Source organism: Prionailurus viverrinus, chromosome F2 (assembly GCF_022837055.1).
Source record: "Prionailurus viverrinus isolate Anna chromosome F2, UM_Priviv_1.0, whole genome shotgun sequence".
In the NCBI taxonomy this organism is placed as follows: Eukaryota; Metazoa; Chordata; class Mammalia; order Carnivora; family Felidae; genus Prionailurus; species Prionailurus viverrinus.
This window is the reverse complement of record NC_062578.1, coordinates 49,947,765-49,972,968: the sequence shown is the minus strand read 5'-3', so window position 1 is coordinate 49,972,968 and position 25,204 is coordinate 49,947,765. Positions and strand designations below refer to the sequence as shown.

General features: G+C 35.1%; 1 protein-coding gene across 2 annotated transcripts in view; it reads right to left on the bottom strand.

The window, feature by feature from the left end:
- The window catches only part of RIMS2 (regulating synaptic membrane exocytosis 2), a 322,108-nt gene that overhangs the window by 86,366 nt on the left and 210,538 nt on the right, over nt 1-25,204 (bottom strand). For both annotated transcript variants that reach the window (XM_047842737.1, XM_047842736.1), the window contains one exon: nt 2,638-2,879. In XM_047842737.1, coding sequence (XP_047698693.1) covers nt 2,638-2,879 — 242 coding nt within the window. The remainder of the gene's footprint in view (nt 1-2,637; nt 2,880-25,204) is intronic.

Sequence of the window (25,204 nt, the reverse complement as noted above, 5' to 3'; positions counted from 1 at the left end):
ATACCATATTCTTTCCTTTCCTTTTCTTTCTCTCTCTTTTTTACGTTTATTCATTTCTGAGAGGCAGAGAGAGACATAGCATGAGTAGGGGAGGGGCAGAGAGAGAGGGAGACACAGAATCCAAAGTAGGCTCCAGGCTCTGAGCTGTCAGCACAGAGCCTGGCATGGGGCTTGAACCCACAAACCGTGAGATCATGAGCTGAGCTGAAGTTGAAGGTTTAACCAGTTGAGCCACCCAGGTGCCCCCCTCTCTCTTTTTTTAATGGCTTCTCTTTCTTAAGTCTTCTTTGATGAATTCTCTCCTGCTTTCTCAATGTTGGAGTATCACAGAGCTCTCTCTTTAGTTTTGTTCTTGATACAAGTTACTTTACAGTAATCTTATTCAGTGCCATGGCTTTAAGTACTACCTGTTGGTCACTCCTAAATTACATCCTCAGCCTTGACCTACTAGGCTCTAGACTCATAACCAACTTACCATATAACAACTGCGCTTAGAAGTCTAAAGAGGCATCTCAAAATCAACGTGTCTAAAACAGAGTCCTTGATTCCCTTATGAGGCCAAATTGGCTATGATGTCTTACACCAACAAAATGATTTTAAGTTCTCAAAGCATTTTCTTATAAACTAAAAAAAAATTATCTTATAAAAACCTTGTTAGAACAGGAGGTGTTAATTTCTTTTGTCAGAGGAACATTCTACGAGTCAGCTATGTCGGGTAGGTTTTTAAAGAGGTCATATTTGATTATCACATATAACTCAGAGTAAGCAATAGAATCTGAGTCTTCTTATTATCTCTATGTATTTTCTGCTAAGTTATAATCCCTAGCAAGTCATATGTAAACTTTAGAAATGCTGACTTTACAGGTGAGTTTACAATCAACAGGCAAAGGAACACACAAACTAGCATGTGCCATGTGTACTGATCCTTATACCTTTAAAATGCAAATTATTATTTACAATGATTGGTATGATATCATCCAGAATAGTTTCACTATTTTTTAGAAAGGTCCCATTTTGCTGAGTTTTCTACTCATTAGAAGGTAAGTAAGCAGTCTTGTCTGAAAATCCACACTGGTACAATGATATTTATTTTTACAATGATAAAAACCATCTTTGCTCTCTGTGTGCCTGGCTCATAGTAAGTGGTCAATATTTATCAAGAAACCTTGAACAAGTGTAAATGATTATTTAGTTTAATACCACATAATCTCTAACTCCTATAATCTTATTAATGTGTGTTTTACAGGTTCTTAATTTTTTAACTGATAGGCTTCAGGCTTTATTTTTAGACAAGTTTTAGGTTTACAGATGTTTGTAGATTTTAAGGAAAAAATCCAATGAAGTTCTAACCGCTAGAGAAATACAAAAAAATTCAATTTCAATGTCAAAAGGCCAACATCTATCATTTTAGTACAACATAGCTAATTATGTATAAACATAAGTAAATTAAAAATAATTAAAGTATGATCTCTATGTCCATAAATTATTTCTATATTAAAATGTAACATTTTAAAGCACCAAATGAAAAGTTCCTATGTCAATTGTCACATTAAACATAGTGAGTTACAACCACAATATCAGGAAAACCATCAAATAACTATTTCAATATTATAAGAGTATATATATATAAGACTCAGATTCCAGAATCCCTGTTACAGTTATATAAAATCAAGGTTAGCCGGGTCCAGGAATTAACGTATCCTTAAATTCTTTTATGTTGCAGATTTTTGTCCTGATTTCTGTGTATTAGAACCCTAGTAATTCAAACATAAATGAAATTTCACCCATTTGCCTATAATTTATTTGCTGTAAAAGAAACACCATATTACACGCTTTTGTTTGTTTGTTAAGTGGAAGATATGTTATTATTTCCAAGATACCAGGGATTTAATGTTTAATTATCAACAACCATTTGAAAAGACGTTGCTTTGACTCACAAATTTCTTAATTGCTAACTGTGGCTTTTCTGAGTAGGAGTAGGAGTGCTGTATCTAATTTATTTTTGCAGATGTGATTTAGAAACGGAATTTGAAAGTAGCAAGGCTTTGAATATCTTCACTATCAGCAGAAAATTCCTCCATCCCTGCTGCTGGAGAATATTGCTGCTTGAAGTTTTAACAGGAAAATAAAAACTGCAGTCAGAAAATTGATACTACTGGTAAATGCTGCTTACAAACTGAAAAAGAAGTTAGGTTGTCAGCAATAAAAGAACTACATTATTCACACAACATAGGAGGTGTCATCTTCATGACGGTAACTTGCTGGGAATGGAAATTAATTTGGCTGGTTCCCTCTTGAGGAACCTAAAGAAAGCAAATATCTCACAGATCAGATCATCTTTACGAAGCATCAGCAACAGGCAATCCCGCCACCACAGCTTAACTCCTCCCTGAGGAGCAAAGACCGTACACGCATCTCGAGAACGGGGGCCAAGGTTCACTTCAAAGCAAGTTCATTGGTCACTGAAAAACAAAGTTAGTGTTTCCTGTGCAGAAAGGTCAACTAGCTTAAAATGGCCCCATCTCTCTGGAACATGTCATCTTCCATTAATTACTGCGATGAAATGAGCAAGAGAAGAGAATACGTATTTTAATTACAGCTCAAACATGAAGTCAAAAGTAACATAAAAATGCCTACCCGTTTGGCTGAGCTGAGAAGCACTGCGACTCTTCCTGGAGAGGCCAACAATAGCTACCATTTTGGCCCCAATGCTAGAGCGCCGCTTTTTGCCGCCGGTGCCCAGGGCACCCACTGCGGTGTCAGACTGGCTGCCGTCGTTCTTCTCCAGCGAGCACATGTCTCCGCTGATGCTGGTGCTTTTGGTCATGTTCTTCCCTGAGATGCCCACTTGTCTGCTTTGCATTTTGGATGTAAAGACACTGTAGGCCGATGGATCATTAAAAGGGAGGACAAGAGTGAAAAGGAAAAGACAGAAAATGTATTTTAGATGAAACATCTGGAGTATAATTAAATCATATCATTTATGGGACACATTTTTAGGATTTAAAAACTTCCAAATACCATGGTCTTGAATGGGCTCTACTATTCAGGGTCAACCTAACGCAGCTATGTAACACAACTATGTAAACTCACGATTTCACTTCACTCAAAGAAGGCACCGGTTTGCATGGCCATGGGGGGAAAATATTCACAGAAAATCGGGGGCTTATTTAAGAGAATATACTATCCTGCAAGTACAAATATGCTTTAAAGCAGCCATACAACAAAGGGAGATGCTTCCAAAAGCACTCTTCTCTGATATGTTTTACTACTGCCTTCAAAAAGAAATTAGTAGAGTGGGTGAATCTTTTAAAAAATAGCAAAAATGACAGCATCCACTGCTAACAGTGGCCTTTCAAAATAAGTTTTCTTTATCTCAAAAGATGTATAAGATTTATCAAAATAACGGTTACATTTTCTAACAGGGATTGAAGTTTCATTAGTTTTGAATTAAAAAATAAGTTATTTCACTTTATGTAATTTCATATTTATCATTATGTCTATATTCCAAAGGATAAAGAAAAGGGAGATTGCATTCATTTGAAAGAAAAAAAAAAAACCTCATTATTAGTTTTCTAGACAATGTGATCAAGAAGCAATCAATGAATCAATGAAGCATGTGAGCTGATTGATGATTACTGATTACTGATTAGCTGATTACTCCCATTGGGAGTGTTAGTAGTGATTACTGATTACTCCCATTGGCAATAGTCAGGAGACTAACACGGCCAACTAATTAAAGACAGGACCCTTGATTCTTCTGTGATTACTGGGATGTGGTAGGAAGTCGAGCGGGGTTTGAAGAATCCAGAAGCAGGCTATCCAGCTGGGCCCCCCCAAACCTGGAAGAATGTGAAGGAAGCAGCCTGATTGCAGGTATGGGAAGAGTTATTTATAGGTCATTTTGATTTGGGATTAGAGTCATGGTTTTTGCCTTAATGTCGTACTGATAATAGGAGTGAATAACACATAATTACAGAACCAAAAGAAAAAAATCAAGAAACATTAGAAATATCTTTATGTATCATTTAAAGAGTGAGAATTGGAAAACTGACCTATTGAGGAAAGCTCTTATTTCTAATTCAATTTCTTGGTCTTTCCTCCCAACTGCCGCCTCCGCCCAATTTTTTTTTACTCCATCCTAGAGTAAAATCTACTCCAGGACCACATGCTAATTTTATGTACATTTTCTCCAAGCATTTAAGAGGGGAAAGGCCTAGTATAAAATTTAAAAAAATTTTTTAAATTTATTTTTGAGAGAGAGAGATAGCATGAGCAGGGAAAGGGCACAAAGAGAGAATCCAAAGCAGCCTCCAGGTTCTGAGCTGTCAGCACAGACCCCAACATGAGGATTGAACTGGTAAACTTAGAGATCATGACCTGAGCTGAAGTCGGTAGCTTAACCAACTGAGCCACCTAGGTGCCCCCCAAATTTAAAAAAATATATAGTAAACTGTACTATTTTACCCTTCATATTAGTTTAAGGAGAAATGAGACCTAAATAGGCCAAAAGACAGAACAGTGTATATGCTTCTATAATACCCCAAATTGATAATTTGCAAGATTGTTTGATGTTGCTATTCTTTAATAAACAACAATAGAATAAAATAGAGTTCTGGGGGCAAACAGATGTGGGCTTGACTTCCAGTTTTGCCGTTACTTAACTGACTTCCTTAGAAGAATTAATTATTCTGAGCCTCAGATTCTTCATTTGTAACATTAGATTATTTTATTTTCCCTTCTTACCTTAGAGAATAGAGATAATATATATAACTAAAGTAAAAATTTAATAAATTAAAATAATAACAATTTTTATCAGGGAATATGGGCAACAGATAAAATAAGGCTAAAGCTCTTCAGTTTTTCTTTAAAAACTTAGCTGCATTAATAGAAATGATATTTATAATTATAAACTTAAAAACTTTTGAAATTAAAATGTCTACAATGTCTTTAATACAGCCGGCATTATATAATGGACAACAGACTGCACTGAGAGTCAAGAAATCTGGGTTTGATCTTTGGCTGACTCATTGGGGAGGGTTGTTAGCCTTTCTGAAACTTAATTTCCTCACTTAATAAATGAGAAAATGTAAGTAAAGCACTGAGCAGAATGCCAGACACATAAGAGCTCCAAAAATTATTCTCCCCTTCCTTCTCCCTATTATTATCACCCTTTACCATCACCACCACCATCATCCATTGGGCATCCATTAAACATCTTGAACTGGCATATCTGTAAGGTTCCCTTAAACTATTTAATGCTTTGCTGCCTTATGATGTTTCTTATTCTGTGGATTGTGGGCAAATAAACACAGAAATGCAACCTATGATTTTCATAATATGCTGTCATCAGAAAAGGCATAGCATAGCCTTTAAAAGTTAAAGCTTAGTTGAAACTCAGGCTTTCAAAATAATAACATACTCCATATAACATGTCAGAATAACCTAGTACTCCTGTCATGTAGGCGTCTTTCTCTCAAACATATGCCTTTCTAACAGAGCCACTTAAGCTAATATCTACCAAGGAAGAAAAAGATATACTCACAAAATATTGTTTATTGTACCTTATAATTTTTGCATTTTTAATTTTCACGGTTGCATATAAAAGCTACAAAGAACTTGTCCAAAATTAAGCAGGATACAATAAAATACTAGAGCTGATAAATCAGTTTGTAGATAAATATTTTAATGACAATTTGGTTCTACGGAAGTATACTCCTCTTCAACCTAACAACTTTGATAATGCATTATCTACAAAAAAGGTTACTAAAAGTTTTGTAAGATGGATCTATTCTTCATCTTCTAGAAACTTCGAGATCACCAGGAATGAGTTTTGAATAGTTGCCCTCCAGTGCTATGTTCTGAGAAGAAGGAGACTGAGGCTAGGGTATCACTACTGGTTTCCTTGACTTTCCCTGCTCCTCACCACCTACACCTACAAGCAAGCAAGCAAGCAAGCAAGCAAGCAAGCAAGCTATCAAACAAAATGTTTAAAGTTTTGTGCCTCTTGATTCATGGAGTACCTTGCTGTAAGAAAAAGTCTGTAAACATGGGTGATCATTTGGAATGCTCAGTGTAGTTAAGAAAGCACAGGTCTATTACATTATCAGTTACTTTAAAAAAGACCATTTCTAAGGATCTGGTGATACAGTAAATTTCCAACAATGCTAGTGGGGGTCTCAGTGATGGACTTCTGAAGGACTAGCTGGCAATATGTATCAAAAACCTTAAAAAAAAACAGCCTAGCTTTTAAACTATTGATTCTACTTTTAAGTACATCCTAAAGGAAAACTTAGAATGTGTACAGATTTAGCAATAATATTTGCTGCAGAATTGACTATAACAACACACTCATACACCCAAGGGAAAATCCCACAAGTGTCCAATAGTTAAGGGTATTTAAATAAGTTATGTTCATCAATAAAATAGAGTGTGCCTTTGAAAATGCTGTTGTAAATAAGTATCTATTGAAATCAAATATGTTTTTAATATAGGGGGAGGGATAGAAGAAGCAGATATTTGCAGCTAGCTTTGGCTGGTCCGCATACCAAATATGGATTTACCCTACTGTTAGGGGTCACAGATCAATTCAGATACCATAGGCTATCCATTCTTTCTTTTCCTTCCTTCCTTCCTTCCTTCCTTCCTTCCTTCCTTCCTTCCTATTTTTCTTTCTACTATCTATCTATCTATCTATCTATCTATCTATCTACCTATCTATCTATCTATTCTTGCTAAACTAGGCCGTTACGGAAACCTGGATTTGTGAGATGATCTGTGAATTCCCTGCACAAGAGGCAAATAAAGGGAATATGAAAAATAAAATTATATGTTCAGAATATTATGTTCTTATGGGGGAAAAAAGTATAAACGTACACAGCAAAAGATCTAGAAGGATATACTGTGCACAGTGCACTAAAAGTAGTTTCAGTGTTCTCTCGTTGGTAGTTCTGCTTTTTAAAACCATTCTTTTTTTTTCTATTTTCCTCCCCAAATACATAGCAATAAGAAAAAAATTTTTAAATGAAAAGAGTAATCAAGGACCAATATATGTTTTTCTTTCACAAAGGTCAAATTATTCAATCCACATTGTTCACACCATGGGCTAAAGGTATAACATGGCTCCCAAGCCAATCCCAAGAGATTACCACACAATCATCTTGGGTGTTGATATAGGATGCTCAGTTCTGGAAAGAGATGCAGCATTTCTATATTTCTGAATATTGCCTTATACATATTTTCTAATTTTTGACTTTAGAAAAACTGTATACTTAGTACCCTCAAAATAAAATACGTAAAATTGCCTGTGCAAGTGATCTATTTTATGACATAATTATGATAATTGTTAAAATTGTACTCAGAAAGATTTTTTCAAAAGGCAAATTTAGTATATTGTCAATCGTGAGGAGAAAGGTGATGAAAGGTAAGAGAAATATTTGTAGATATTCCTCAGAGACTTAAATGGCAATATCAGGGGTTATAAGAGTATGTGATTAAATTAAATGAAGTTTATAGGCCATAGGGCCGGAAGTGTTCATTAATAGTTTGGATGAATAGAGCTAAGTAGTTTGGCTTAAAATAATAAACAGCAAACACAGGACAAAGACAAAGTCTGAGTGTGTGTGACAGTAAGGGCACAAGAGTAGCACTGTAAATAAAATACATAGTATGTCAAAATATTTCATCACATTGAGAGCTGGGAAGGTGGTTAGGAGAGACTTAGCCAAGGTATTAGATAGAGACTGGAGGGATTCAGAATGTTGTAGCCAGAGCTACAGAAGGCCCAGCAGCTAATACAGTGGAGTATGAGAACTGCAGCTCAGGAATAGAAAAGATACTTCTGGATAGGATGTAGACAGATACTTCTAGGAATGGATGGACTTATAACATCTTGGGCTAGGAAGTGGTGCTAACGGAGGGCCTGTAGGGCTCAAAAGGTAGAAGACAATAATAATAATAGTAAAGCGGGGGAAAACACACCCAGTGAGACTGGCCAAGCTCTCAAACATTATAGCACCTTGAAAGGTTTAATTCATTTTCCTTCCCATTTTTATGTTTCTGGAGCAGGTGCCAACAACTAGCCATGTACCTACCACTGTGATCACTCATTCTTGATTCCCCCGTTGCCTGTCATTGGGCAGATGTCTGGATTATAAAGTGCCATTTCTTGAATTCTGGCATGTTCCTTGGGTGCTGGAAAGAGGGGTAATAAACTCTGTTCCTGTCCAAAGTTCTCTTAATTAAAAGTTTTCTCCTTATTAAATACTACGCCTTTCCTAAAATGTGGAACTTGAAATTATTATTATCCTAATTTATGATATAATAAGCTTCATTTCATTTGCTCAAATGACCATCTATAATTTTAGGCTAGGAAAGTAGTAGTCATTTATTCAACCAATGTTTTTATTTAACATCTATCTCCACAAATATAAAGATAAAAAAATGATATGACATAGCTTCTCTTAATTAATTTACTGGCAAATATCAGCCATGTATAATGCAAATATGGCTGCACAATGACATGGTCTTAGTTTACAATTGAAATTCCAATGTCCAACTCCAATGTCAAGAAACCTTAATTAACAATTCAAAAAAACATCTTTCTCTGAAGAGTATGTAAAAACTGAGTTTCCTATACTAATTCTTTGATTTCTGGAAATGACAGAAATTTAAAATTTAGCATTTTTAATAGTATTACAGTACTATATATAAATGCATTCAATTAATATACTATAGTATCTAAATATAGTATCTAAATGTTTTGGAGGGGATGTATGTTTGTCTATGCCATAGAGGTGATATCCAGAGTTAGGGAGAAATATTTTGCTAATTAACAAAGTATTTTTAGCCAAAAACATCTGCCTTGACTATAGGCATTAGTAACAGAGCTGTGTTTAAGATTTTAAGTTTTGGGGGAAGGAAGGAAGTAGGGCCTCAGTGCTCACAGAGCGGGTTGCTACTTAATTAGTATGGTTTAAGGAGCACCAGGAAGGCTTGTAATCTCCAAAATTCCTTTCCCAACTTCTTGCTAATGCCTAAAGTATTACTATATTAAAGATTTCTTTAAAAGAAAGAAAGAAAGAAAGAAAGAAAGAAAGAAAGAAAGAAAGAAAAAGAAGAAAGATTTCTTTAAGGGAAAAAAAGATTTACTTCTTAGTTGGAGGTTTGGTCCTTTATAACATGTCACTACCTCCATGATTTGATCATTCATCTAGTGTGTGTTTACTTTGTACTGACTATGCGGCAGTTCTTGGAGTCAGAAGTACAACAGAGAAAAGGGCAGAGAATGACCCTGTTTTCATGCAACTTTCATTCATATTGTCATGGGGAAAGACAATAAATAAGAAAATAAATGCTAATTTTAGATGGTGATATGTGATCTAAAGAAAATAAGGTAGGGGTACCTGGGTGGCTCAGTCGATTAAGTGTCTGACTTTGGCCCAGGTCATGATCTCACTGTTCATGGGTTTGAACCTTGTGTCGTGCTCTGTACTGACAGCTCAGAGCTTGGAGCCTGCTTCGGATTCTGTGTCTCCCTCTCTCTCTGCCCTCCCCTGCTCACGCTCTGTCTCTCTCTCTCTTTCTCTCTCAAAAATAAATATTTTTTTTTTTAAAGGAAATAAGGTAGAATATAATGATAACAGGCACTGGAAAGTTTGGGGGAAGGACAACATTAAATAGGGTGGTCAAGGAAGGCCTCTCTGAAGAGGAGATGACTGAGCTGAGTCCTGAATGTGGAAGCCAGTCATGCTAAGAAAGGGTGATCTAAACTGAGAGGAGAGATGGGGCGCCTGGGTGGCTCAGTCGGTTAAGCGGCCGACTTCGGCTCAGGTCATGATCTCGCGGTCCGTGAGTTCGAGCCCCGCGTCGGGCTCTGTGCTGACAGCTCAGAGCCTGGAGCCTGTTTCAGATTCTGTGTCTCCCTCTCTCTGACCCTCCCCCATTCATGCTCTGTCTCTCTCTGTCTCAAAAATAAATAAACGTTAAAAAAAATAAAAAAAATAAATAAACTGAGAGGAGAGCAAGTGCAAATATCCTGAGGCCAAAACAATCCCGGTTGTTAGAGGGAATTTATGAAACCAATGTTAACTGGAGAAGGTAGGGATACTAACATAAGATGAGGTCAAGAGAGAATAAGGCCTGGATGTGATCAACAAATGTCCTGTCCTACTTACCCTTATTTAACTGCCTATTCAGATATTGCCTCAGAGTGGCCCTAAGTCTGTGAGGACATACACTGCATAGGTGGTTGCACCAAGATATCTGGGATTCAGACCAATATTTTATCTCTATTTATAACACTAAAGGTCATGTTGGAAAGAACATGACTCTCTTCTTTAAATAGGGACAAATTTATGAAGAAAGTCTATAGATTTGAAAATTTAAGAGGACACAACTGGCCTTTAAGAAAACAGCTACTGAAGCCAACAAGTTGAAGAAACTTGGTGAAACAGAGTGGGAGCTATTACGGTGGATACAATTTTGAAGAGCGTTGAAATTGAAGACAAAGAAATGGTAAACTCATGGGAGTATCGAAATGAAGAGAACAGTCACGAAAATAAGGATTACTAGTATATTACTTTTTTTTTTTTAGGCAAAATCAGAACTTGAGGGGAGAGAAAGATTAAACAGAAAATTAAAAATGGATACAAAATATTTCTTCAAGATGGAAAAATACATGAGTTTAAGAACTCACGTGAAAAAGTTTGATTTAGCACATTAAACTTTTATGCTTCTTTGCTCACTGGCCCTCCTTTTCCTAACCCAGCAAATGAGAAGGTTAGAGATTATTAATAGACTTTAACCTCTGAATTTTTATGACTATAATACCTCTGTTAATCTGTTTTTTTTTAAATTAATTCCTTTCAAATCTTCATGGTCTTTTTCTTTTTCTTTTTAATTCGGCTTTTCCTATTGTTCCCCACAATTTTCCTTGGTGTATGATTTTTAAGCAATAACATCTTTCCCTTCACAAGTGTTCAGAATGAACTTTACAATTCTAACCCATCAATTCAACATGTGTATCATCCCCTTAAATTGCTTTAATGTTTCATCCATACTTTTCAGCTAAACCCAAGTATTTTTATATGTAAATTTTTCAGGCAGGAATAGACTTCCCTCTAACTCATTTCCATTTTGGCTTCTTCTGATTTTATTACATGATTACACAGTATTTGCTATACCATAAAAAGGTCCATGACAAATATCAGAAGGTATCCTTACTGGCCTATAGCTTCAAGCATCAGTTTACATTTTCCACCATTCTTATCAATATCAAAGGAACACAAATAGTTAAGGTTTTGTGAAACTAAAAAAATTGAGAGCATTGATTTATTCTTGCTCCAACTCTATGTGTATCAAGTTTGTAGAGCATTTAACAGATGATGACTATTTTGCACTACTGAAATGATTACACTAAATAAAAATTCACATTATGACTTTAAAAATAATACAGAAAGCTAAACCATAATATGAAAATATTCTTGGACTACAACTTACCTAGCTCAAATCAGACATTATGAAAATATTCCTGGACTGCAATTTTTACCCAGATAAAATGACTAGATGCTGTGTTTCACAATCTATAAAAGTGTATGAATGGCTACATCTTAAGGATATTAATTTCCTCAGACTACAAAGTACCAAAGACATTAGTCCCATATTTTGAAAAACAGTGGATGCTCTGAGTTTTTTGAAAGCTTGATTACAAATCAAATCCAAATTTTACAAATATGCAGCATTTCAGAGTGAGGACATGCTTTAAACTTATTTACCTTGATGAAATCTAATTGTTCATTATCAATATAACTTCCATAGCTAATCAAATCAAAGTTTCAAATTCACAGAAGAATCTACTACAATTTCTGGAGGTCCATAGGATTAAAAAAAAAAAAAACACCCAAAACTCAGTCCACAATTTTTTCCCAAGAGGCTAAATGTATAATACCCATACATTCTTCCTTTATATTTTGAAACAGCAATGCTTTTATTAAAGTTGGGTATGTTCTCCTTAGAGCTGGCTGACAATAACCAAGAAAAGACCAGTAGTTTCTTGCCCTTTTTTTACCTTTCTTAGCAACTGTTAGGTAGAATGATTTGTAGGGCACTACTGTTCCAGGTTCCTGGAATTTGTGGCTTTATGTCACATTATTCTTCTTAATGAGCTGTGAATTATTGCTTGGAAAAGACACGCCATTTTCTTTTTTTACCATCTACCCTCTTTACAGCAGGGCACAGGAGACTGGGCCACAAGCTTTGGAAATGTCAGGGAACAGAAGCACATTGTGTTTTCTGAAACAGTGTTTCAGGCCTGTTGCTTGCTTGGGAGAAAAAGAGGGCTCTGGGCTTAGAAATTAAAAAAAACCAAGAAGGGGTCTTTCTTTCAAGAGTACACGCTGACGGCCACAGTTACAGATATTTAAAAATGTCTAAACAACAAAGCTCCAAGTGAAATTTTAAAATATTTTTTAACTCCATTTTTTAGTGGGCATTAAAAATTGTCTATTTGTGTGAGTGTGTATATGCATACGTATGTGTACTGTTTATATTTTTTCAGTACATTTCGATGTTTTGACAACTTAAAAAATCTTCCCGGCTGGAAAGACCTCGCCTTTCCTGGGGCTAGCCAATTGTCAGGGATAGCAGACATGCCTTTGATATGCAAATTAGCCAAATTCCGAGGCCTAGCTCCTCCATTTGGCTTATTCACATTAAGCCCATACTTTCCCGGCCCTAATTCGTTCCAGTGCCAGGTACCAGGCAATAGAAGTCCACTTCCAGAGCCCAAAGCCCCGTCAGAAGGAATTCCTCAAGTTTCCCAATCTCAAACTGGTTACTCTGCCCTATCTCGTCCTTCCAGCCCCCAAATAAAGGCTCAGGCCTTAACTCTTGCCCCTTCTGCCTCCTGCCTACACTGCTGCTTTCCCGTGCGGCCCTACCTGGCGTGACACGCCTCGTGGTTCCTGGGACTTATTATAAGCAACTCTGTTTTCCTGAGCTTCTCTTGCATCTCCTCTTGTGGCCACACTTGGCTGATCATCACCTAAAACACTGACCAGGATGTATGTACATATGTATAAAATGAATGTGCTTCTTGTCAAGGGCCATGGTTTATAGTCTTAGTTAATAAATTTAGAAAAACAAGATAATAGGAGTCATAGAGCAAAATTCCCAGGGAGCTTTAAAGTGCAATAATGTGTAAATTATTTTGTGAAGTGCTGTATCTAGCTTAAGACTTAAACCTGCATATTTTAAGTTGAATTTAGGCATTTCACGTGGAAAACAAAATACTTTTATGCCAGGTAATCCTCTATTTTTTGTTAAAATATACATTTCTTGCCTAATTAGATGAATACTGATAATTTCTCTTTGACTGAATCCAGTGTTAATAAAATGCACTGTATTAAAATTCCCAAGATTATCCCTTTATTCACCACTAAAGAAAATTTTGCTATTCTTTCATGTAAAAACACGCAAATACCTGAGTTAACTTAGAATATTTGCTTAGCTTGTATTTGTGCATGTAGACAATGTTCCAGTCATTGTGATTCAAGTATGAGTTTGTTTTATATGTCACTCGGAAATCACCATGAAGAGAAAGATTTTAATCTCCTTTAATGATTAAAATGACAGTACTATTTTGACACGATGTGCTAGGTCATACATACTGAATCTTCCTTGGAGCATTTTAAAAAACACTTTCACCTTGTTAGAAATCTAAACTTTTTTTTTTCCTTCCTGGATTCCAAGTCAGTCCCACAAAGATTGCAGATTTCTGCTCTGGAATGATGTCTCAGAGTATGCACCCTGCTAGTCTTTGAAGGTTAGGAAATCAGAGGAATTGGAGTAGACATAGGAAGGGAAATTAGGAAATTGTTCAGTCTATAGTGTTTCGAGTTTTCCTACTATTATTATAAATCCGAAAGACATAAAGAATAACATGATAAAACTATAAAATATGTTCCATTTTCCACACACCAGCCACAGTGATTTTTTTCTAAAACATGAATTAGGTTATGTCACTCTTCTGCTAAAATTTTTCAATGTTTTCTCATCATTCTTGGGAAAAATCCAAAATCCATAAAATAGAAGCTATTAGAAGAAATTCCCTTATCTTCCAACTGATAGCCTAGAAACCTAATTGCTTTTGTACGCTTTTCTTTTTGCCTCATAACAAAAAAAGTGCCCCTTCTCCTTGCAAATGTCAGTTCTTCCAAGGAACTCAGGACCCCATCCTCTTTCTCCAAGATCCTACAAGACTTTGCATAATGGACTTCCTCTTTTACGTCATCTCAGTTTTCTTTATAAACTACTTTTCAACCACAGAAGGCTCTTTTAAATTCCTGACAAATGCCAAGAACTTTTCCACCTCAGGACTTTCAAATATATTGTACTCGAAATATTCCTCAGAATAACTTATGAAATAGAAACTATTATAAGCATACAAGAAGAATGTGAAGTACAGACACATGTATGTATAAGCATACAAGAAGAATGTGAAGTACTCTAAGCTACTCAGCTTAGAGTAGTCGTTGCCAACCTTTAGCCTGCATCAGAATAATCTCTGGAGGGCTTGTTAAAACAGATTACTCTGCCCCATTCCCAGAGTTTTTGATCCACCAACCTGGAGAGGTGACTGAATGTTTGCATTTCCAACAAGTTCCCAGGAGATGCTGCTGCCGTAGGTCCGGCAACCATATTTTGAGAATCGCTGGCTAAGACTTACCTAGTACGACTATATGTTATGTGAAAAGATAGTAAGCCTTCATTTGGCTTCATTTGGTAAATGACATTCAGGACACTCCTTTTGTTTTGCTCAGTTAAAAGACCTGCATTTACTACCTGCCTAGAAGTAACTGCTACTCTACCTCTCTCCAGAGGCATGGTGCTACATTGTGGTAATTCTGCTCATCCATCCTATTTGCCTCAGTCAGGGATTTTATAAACCCCCCAATCAGAGGTTCATTTTATCTCTGCCTATCCAATCCACATTTTTGCTTTCATGTCCTCTTATAATATAGGTCAGAAAAAAGGTAGGGTGGAAATTCAAGTATTTTGGCCATTACAGGATAGTCCTGGGTTTTTAAATGATTAGCAAAATTAGGTTAATATGTAAGGATGTAGGCTTATGAAACCCGAGTTCTGAGTGTAGGACTATATGGCATCTGTCTTTAGACAAAAAATTTAATCTCTGGTCTCAGTTCTTCAACAGTAAACTTAAGGGGATGAATGTTATAGAATGCAATATAATTCTATCACAGAAGACAGAAGTTCTAAAATGACCCAAAGAGAAAGTTGCAGAGTTTTTTACTAAGACTATTAAGTTTGAGTAATATATAACATGATTATTCTATATAAGAAAATAACAAAAACATTAAAATGCATTTATCTTGGTTCTAATGATATCACATGAAAAAACAGAAAAGATGGGAATGCAAGCTGGTGCAGCCACTCTGGAAAACAGTATGGAGGCTCCTCAAAAAACTAAAAATAGAACTACCCTATGACCCAGCAATTGCACTACTAGGTATTTATCCAAGGGATACAGGTGTGCTGTTTCGAATGGACACAGGCACCCCCATGTTTATAGCAGCACTATCAACAAGAGCCAAAGTATGGAAAGACCCCAAATGTCCACTGATGGATGAATGGATAAAGAAGATGTGGTATATATATACAATGGAGTGTTACTCGGCAATCAAAAAGAATGAAATCTTGCCATTTGCAACTACGTGGATGGAACTGGAGGGTATTATGCTAAGCAAAATTAGTCAGAGAAAGACAAGTATTATATAACTTCACTCATATGAGGACTTTAAGACACAGAACAGATGAACATAAGGGAAGCAAAAATAATATAAAAACAGAGAGGGGCACAAAAGAGACTAGAGTCATAAATATGGAGAAAAAACTGAGGGTTATGGGAGGGTTTGTGGGAGGGGGGATGGGCTAAATGGGTAAAGAGAACTAAGGAATCTACTCCTGAAATCACTGTTGCACTATATGCTAACTAATTTGGATGTAAATTTTTAAAAAAATAAAAAATAAAATAAAATAAATAAAAAACAGAAAAGGAAAATGAAAAATTTTCAAAATTATTTGAATGTATATATGAATTTGTAACCGAGACAGAAAATGTTTATAAGTTTAGAAAACTGCTAGCTACAAGCCTCTAGCCTTGCCCCTCCAATCATCAGTTACAGTAACATTAATACTAATATAATAATGTTAATGGCTGCTACTTATCTAATACTTTATACTGGACTTTATGCAAAATACTTCACATACTTTCTCTCTAATCCACATAACCATATGAAGGACTATCATTTCTGTTTCAAAGACGAGAAAACTCAGTTTTATGATGATCTCTTACACGTAAAATTTCTGCAAAAAATTTCTTTAATGGCTCCTTCGTTTATAAAACAAGACAGAAACCATTGCATGGCCTACAGATGAATTATGCTCTGACCCATGCCTAGCATTTCAACTCTGTCTCCTTCTCCCTTAGCTCTCAAACTTTATGCTGTAGAAATACATGTAGTGCTCTAAAATACCTACATACTTTCAGCTTCCTGCGCCTTGACATCCACTTTTCTTCTCTCTCATAAACACCCTTCTTCACATGGCCGCTTGGCAAGCCACCATAATTAAGTCATTGCTGGAACAAGAATTCTTCTGGGAAGACTTCCCCAATCTCTCTCTCACCAGCTCAGGTAATTTTGACATGCTTTCCATGATGTCAGCTGTATCTACAGTAAGACTTTGCAGCAATATGTTCCACAATAATGTGAAATTAGATATAACACGATTGCCAATTTGCTCCCATTTTCTGCCTAGCACCTGCTGGCATGATGGGTTCAAATTCTCTTCTGGAAGGGGGATGTGGTGTGGGTGGCAAGACTCTTGAGCTCATTTTGAGAAACAGGGCAGTTTCCCCAGTCCTCTACCATGGGCTGGGAAAACCAACGAAGAGATACTTGGATTCTGCCACTATACTGAAGGTCTCAGTCAGCCACAGAATTCAGAATCACCTTCATTTTTGGTATTTTTACCACACAACCGATGCCAGGTAGCACCAAATTGCAACTGGAATCTGAGCATTTGGGCTCACGTAGCAAGACTGGTGGCTGTCACAGGTTTACCCAGATCACTTAATGAACCTAACGACATGGCAACATTGCACTAGACATGAGTTTTTGGATGCAAATTATAGTGTTTTCTCAGGGTTTTATTATATCGCCACTATAGAAATCCTATTACAATTGTGGGTTCTCTTCTCATGGAACTTGGATAGTTCATTTTGTCAGTGCACTTCAGCAGTCAGTTAGTACCTGATACTGGGCACTAAATAGCTCTAAAGAAAAAGTTACCGAATAAGTGATTTCAAGAAATTCATTATACGAATGAATGCTCCTAGTAATGTAGGGATAATTAAATAATAATGTTTATGTTGCATCTGGTAAGTCTCATAGGTAATTCTGGTATTCAATAAATATTTGCTGGTGACAAAACAGAACTTCCTAATAAATGTTTTAGACATCTACAGATGTCAACCAAGTAACAAATATGTATTTGTGCATCTACCATGTACGAGACACTGGAGTCAATGCTATGCCAACTCTAAAGAAATCTAAGACATGGTATTTGTTCCAAAACCACTTATAACTCAGTTTGCTAAAAGAAGCACAGAGACAAAATGACCCAAGGCAACATCTGGTTTAAGTGTCAAGTAAATGCTAAAGATATCAAAGAGTAAAGAATTTCAGATACTAAATTAAGAAATGTCACTAAACTCGTCTGTCCATCTGTACATGTCACCACAGTTTTCCATCACACGTAGCCATGCAGTTGCCTAATGCTGCACTCATTTCTGCTTCTATGCGGACACAGAAAACATTGCACTAATTTTCACCAAGAAGTTTCTGTCTTCCTTCCACTTAAGCTAACTCTTCCACCTTCCAGGGCCCACACATTATATTTAGGCTCTATCTTCAATAATGCACAGTTAAAGCATATACTGAGATGTGAGCAAATATTTTTATTGATTTAGTCATAAAGTCTTATGAAATCTTTGTTCTGCCCCTATATATATAAAAAATCTAGTCCAGAATATATCACGTTGCTGTTCAGTTGCTTTTTAAAGTGGGAATGTCAGGCATAATTTAAGGAAGAAATTATATTTAAATCCAGTGTGGAGTGACAATCAGGAATTGCTAAATCAGATCACATTTTAACCTATCTAGCCCAAGACTCTGTAGACAATAAGTATCTCTTCTCTTATAAATTGAAGACATTTAGCCACTCTAAAGCAGGTGAAACTATGTTTTTAAAATTTAGCATATCAGAGAAATTAAAATTTTAATGAAACAGAGCACAGCTGACTATACATCTTATTCTATTATGTAAAAGATTATTTTTATATCTTAATTCCTCAAAGACTAGAAGATAAAATGACTTATTGAGTATCTAAAATACTCAAAAAGAGTATATAACATTTTGATACTCATTTCGATAACATTTGAAAAGCCGTTACCCTTGGAAACACCCTTGGAAACTGATACTCAAATATCCAACTGACCAGTACAGAGGAACTTCTAACTACCCCTCCACAAAATCAGACAGACATATTTATTCCCATGTTAGCAGTATGACCCTGCTGATCAGGGGTCATACATCTGGAGAGAATACAAATTTAGTCCTAGATCACTCCCACTCCTAATTGGCACGTCTAGGGATCGCCCAGGTATGACCAATAAGCTATCATTTCATTAGACTCAGAAGAACCTCCCTGTTTTCCCTGTTTTAAATAGAATGGCTAAATAGCTTTTAAAGTTATAAGAGAAAAATATTTATTGCTTATAGAATCTTAGGCTAGATGGGTTAAGACATGATCTCATGTAGCAATGTCTGAGTGTTACTCCAGACTAGATTCAAATTCCCTCCCCCCTTTCCCAAGACATCAACCAGTGATAGAAAGGTCTGCAAATGAGAAACATGGACAGGGTCCTGATCAGTTGGCTCCAGGTGAGTTACCAACCCAGTCCTCATTCCTAGCAATTCTAAGTTAGTAGTGCAGGACTTGGTAAGTATTGGTGTTTCACATATAAATTTTGCCTTTAAAGCTGTAGTTAATATTTCTTAAAAAAATTTTTTTTATGTTTATATTTGAGAGAGAGAGAGAGAGGGAGACAGAGATACAGAGCACAAGCACGGGAGGGACAGAGAGACAGAGATAGAATCTGAAGTAGGCTCCGGGCTCTGAGCTGCGAGCTGTCAGCTGTCAGCACAGAGCCTGACCTAGGGCTTGGACTCACGAGCAGTGAGATCATGACCTGAGCCAAAGTCAGATGCTTAACTGACTAAGCCACCCAGATGCCCCCTTTCTCATTGTTTATTTAGCAAATATTTATCAGTGCTTACTATGTATCACTGTTATAATTGCTTTGATAGTTTTAATTTATTTAATTCTCAAACACTCCTATGAGGAAACTATTATTATCATCACAAATTTATAGATGAGAAAACTGGGTACAGAGAGGCTAAATAACTTGTCCAAGGTCACACACACACAAGATAATAAGCAGGAGTGCCAGGACTCAAACTCAACTGTCTGGTTCCAGAGACTGCACTCTTAAGCATAATGCTATATTCTACATATATTATTCTTACATTCGTTTACTCATCCGGCCATTCTTTCTAACATTTAGTGAGCACTTACTATATATACCAGCTCTGGGCTCAACACTGGCATTAGGCATAGACAAGTAAGATACTCAGAAGATGTTTGTTGAATCAATGGTTTTACCTCAACTTTATTCTACTTTTGTGAATCCTTAAGTTACTTCTGAAGTAACTGTAAATTTTAAGCTAATGAGTTATTTTATTTAATCTAAAGCAATACATAATTCGCACCGAGAAGAATTACTATTTTTGGCTAATGCATGCAGAAATGACTCCCACATAATCTTCACCCTCATGAAGATCAGAGTCCAGAAACCCACCTCAAAATTATCCCAAGGAGGAAGAAAACACAGACAAAAGGCTACTAGGTAGTTTGTTTTTTTTTTTTAGAAATTGTCAATAGCTAACTAAAGAATTAAATGGTTTATTCAAATAATAATATAAATATGCTTTATATTGTTGGGTAAAAAGTAAAAAATGCTAAGCATTCATTTTTCAAAATTATAAATTACGATCTAGTTCATATTCTTTGGAGTTTAGATTAAATGTTCCAAGTTTACATAAGGTGTTACTTAAATGTTAAAATTATGATGATCTAGACTCGACCCAAGAGATACAAGAGACTTGAACACCATCTGGCTTGCTCTCTTTATGAGTGAGAAAACCGAAGAATGACAACGCTCGCCCCAGGTCTCACAGAGTGTTAATGGCCGAATGGGATTCGAATCTATCCAAGTGCCAGCTGTACCACAACATATGGAAATATGCCAGGAAAATCAATGGGCTTTAACTCAGCTTGTCACATTGTGCTCCACATGTGTCTAAAAATACAAGAGCTTTATTATGCTGTAAGTAAAAATAGAGTTCTGAAATAATCTTTTATTATACATGACAGAATAAATCTCAATAAAAATTTCTGCCTACACATGCATTTGCTTTTGCTGTTCAAGCAACAGTTAGGGTGTGTCACTTTTGCATGCTCTAGGACACTAATTTTTCAGTCACCATGGGTTTTATTTTGAGCACAATTGAAGCAATATGACAGGCAAGAATGGTTAAATTGCCTCTTTCAGCTCCAACCTGGGAGCGTTGACTCATAGGCACCAATCAAGTGAAGGTGACTGACAGAACAGATATGCTTTATTTTTATTGCAAACTTGGGTTCAGAGAGAACATCGAGAAATCGTATTTGGAACTGAACAAAAGTGAATAATATACCATAATCTTTTTAACTTAAAAATAATTACTTGTATTAACATTTAGACAATTTCATTCCCTCCAATGAAGGAGTTAACACTGGGACATTTGAAACTTACTTGAAAATTTTACTCCCCAAAGTATGGGCATTTTTAAAGTACTATAATCACACATGAAGTTCTATTATACAATAATTAAAAATAATACATATTATGAACACTAACTGTGAACCTTCAACCTAAAAATTTATAATTATCACCTGGAAATTGAGTGAATCTTTTTATCAAATTTTTTTTCTGTGAATTCTCATAAATGTCTTAAGTTCTTCCTTTATAGTAATAAGTATCTCACACCACATAAGGAATTCTAAAAATTCTTGTATTTCTTACCTGTTGTGATGAACAGTTAAAATGGGGTAATAAAATGGGGTAAAAGAGAAACTCCTTTATCATTGAGATGATTTTCTTAGTTATTGGAAGTATTTTTACTTCCGTCTAGTAATTTATTTCCTCTACCGAAAATTTCAGTGGCCAGTGCCAATGGAAGTTCTTGGCATATTCTGTCCAGAGCTGCTATCCATTTATATTTATTGTGTCCTTAATATGGTTCTAAACAATATCTGTAACCATATGATAAATGTCCTGGTAAAAAATCAGTTCATTGACTTAAGAATTGCCTTCAATTATATACTTAAATAATGTATACAGTTATTGGACAGCCTGAAGGTAACTTCAAATTTGATGAGGCTATGCAGATATCTCAGAATTCAGTACAAGAGAGAAGAAACAATTTCCCAAATACTTATCTTAAAATATTGGGTTTTGTTGATTAAAGCAGAAGACAATACTCCACATAATCTAATCAGCAGAAAATGTCGATTATTTTGATAATAATTACATTCTCCAGGATTCTTAAAAATTTTCTTTAAAAGTACATATTCCTACACAAATTTAAAAATTCCATTACCCTAAAAAATTCCATTATCCTATTTGAATACATTAGCTTATAAGATATTGATAAAATACAGATTAAATCTCAATATGCACACTGAAAACTCGTATGTATCATTTTTATAATTTAAATGTGAATATGTATGGTGTGATAATCAATGAATTCTGTACAAAGCTGAGTTAAACTGTACAAATAAATTTCTAAGTTACTGGATCAGAAAAAAGACGGCAAAGCTGTGAGCAGATTTCCAAAACATAGTTATTGATATTACTCACTGTTTAAAACTATTTCAAATTCTGGAACTATTCCAAATCCTAGAGTGACATAAGAAAAGCTCTTTATCATTTAAAAAATAAATCTGAGCAGGAATCATGAATACTTTTTATACTTAACTTAGACCAACAGATAAAGGAGGGTGTTTTTTTTCTTAAAGAAATCTATCCTTACAAATAATAAGAATTACTATAATTGTGGTAATTACAATAAAATAGTGCCATATTTGTTTAATTTTAGATATACATTTGATCAGAATTAAAAGCAAAATTAAAACCATTCTCTCTCATGGTAAATGAAATAGTATTTCCAAATTTCCAAACCCCTAGCTGAAAATACAAAATTCAATCTAACCCACTGTATACCCTATGAACCCCAAACCAATCAAGAATAGTTATTTAATTTTGCATTTTAAAGAGCTGCTTTTATTAAAGCTGCTTTTAAGAACAAACCTGTTTTCTTTTTTATTTTCCAGCAATCTCAATAAAGCTTAATTTAATTTCCCCTTAATCTAGGTAATTAGACCATAAAATATAGAAAACACAGTTTTCCACATGGGCAACATCACTTATTTATACTTATTTAGCATTTCTATAATTAGCTTCACTCCTGTCAAGGGCTTTATAGTAGTCTATACAACAATTCTATATAATATCTTATTATTATGCTTGTCATTCAAGGAAAAGGAGACAGAGCCAAAGTTCAATTTGTTTCTAACATCTATCGATTGATCGATCAATTAATCAATCAATTTATTTATATTGGCCTATCTAGGTAGTCATTTACAAGAATATTTTAGAAATGTAATATTCTGATTTATCTGTTTGTACCGACATTATTAAGGAATGTTCTAAAACATACGAGCAGTTTTCTGACTTAGAACAATATGAAGAGTATGATTTGTTCCTTTTTTTTTTTTTTTTTTAAATCATTTGGAACTTTTAGTAACTCAGGGTCATTATTCCAAAGAATGATTACACTTTCAGATGCAAACCAGTAGCCCTCCGGGTGAATCTGGCCTACTGATATACTTTATTTAGTCAGAAGAGTTGTTTACGAAGTTAATATAAGTATTAGGGGTTTGGGTCTCCTGAAACATCCCATCTGGCAATATCGCCTGGCTTCTTGTATGGAAAGGACCAGCTGGAGCTGAGCAGCACTTTTCCCATTTAAAGGGAACATGTGCTCTCCAGTGGACCACAGTTCCCATATTACCCAGTCCTCAAACCTGATTTTAATCACTTATATTACCTTCTTGGACTCTTTAAGACTTTGAATTTGAGATCCCCAGACTGGTATTAGAACACTGTTACTGTAGGAGTCATAGAAATCAAACTTAATGAGTCTGGAGAAAATTCCATCAAAAGTTGTATTTAAAAGAATCTCAGTGATCTTGGCATGGGCAGTTTCTATGGTCACTTTCCTATTCTGGTAAAGGATGGGAGTAAAATATAGTTAATAACAATTCTAGTTAGTTTATAGTTGGTCAATACCAGATACAGAGAGCTATTGTTTCTGTATTGTTAGGAGGAACAATCAACATTTTATTCTAATAAAGTTAAAAATCCTACCCTCCTTCTCACTGAACCATCTAAAAGATCATTAAGGTATTTCTTTGCATGTGATTTTCCTTATAAATATGCAAATCCTGAAACCAGAAATATTTAATGACTCAGTAGAGACATTGAGCATGATAGTGTCAATCTAGCACTGAAGAAACTTTATCCTTGACTTCATGAACAAAACACTTTCTTGAATAGACAACTGTTTTTGAAGTAAAAAGAAATGAGGGCAGCTGTTATTCCTATGCAATTTATTTTGCTAAAAGCTTAAGAATTTAAACACCATTATTAACATTATATTTTAAGATTTATGATAAATTGAATGCAAATTTAAATATATTTATAGTCAGCTTCAGAGCACTGCTGTTACATTTTGTCATGCAGAATAATTATTAAAACTATTATGGAGTAATATTCCGAGACAATGCATCTAGTTATTTTCAATTCAAAAGAAACATTGACTCACAGGTGTTCTCATAGTTATTAGTGTTAAAAAATTTGCAATTCTTCAATACAAGCTAAAAAGCTATTGGAGCTTAAATATTTTTCTCATAACTTATGTAAATGAGAATTTTAAACAGAGAAAAAAGTTGAATAAAACCACTGCAAGAATACTGAATTTTTAGTCTATCATTCTCCATGGGAACTCTGTTGATGATTAGGGCATGGATACCTAATCCATCAACTCAGAAAAATGAAATTGTAAGATATTTCAAAATAAGTGATGAGGTTCTAGAAGAGTCTTACTTTGGCTAACAGAAATATTAGCTATTAAGAATTATGAGCAAATTTCTGAGGGGCTTAAATACTACTGACTAGATTTGATTTTATCTAAAAGACTAATAAACATGTTTTATAGCACAACTTATAGATCTCTTAAAGAAAATATATATTAAAAAATTTTGTAACATTTATTTATTTTTGAGAGACAGAGAGACACAGAGCTTGGGTAGGGTAGGAGCTGAGAGGGAAAGAGACACAGAATCTGAAGCAGGCTCCAGGCTCTGAGCTGTCAGCACAAAACCTGACATGGGGCTCGAACCCATGAACCATGAGATCCTGACCTGAGCCGAAGTCAGATGCTTAACTGACTGAGCCACGCAGGCATCCCAAGAAAATATATTAACTAATTCCTTCAATACCTTTCTGTTCTTTTCTTCATTTTTCACCTTCCCTTTCTCTGTTTTATTCCGTATCATTGCTACAAACAAAATGTTTTCAAATTGTGCAAAAGAGGTAAATTTTCATGATTTTGAACCTATTTGCATCCTTTCAATACAGGATGCATGCTATATTGATGTACTAGTCAATTGTGGAATGACTTCAAAGGGTAAAACAATCTGTACATAGCAAGTGAAATGCAGATATAAATGTAGTAGAGATTGGTGGAACATGACAAAACTTTAATTTGAATAAATACTTTTTAAAGATAGAATTCTTCTTAGATATATGTGTTGTTTTTTTGTCTTAAAGGTAAATAATAATTATATAATTAATTAAAACAAATTAATTACATTAAAATAAAATAATTAAAAATATAT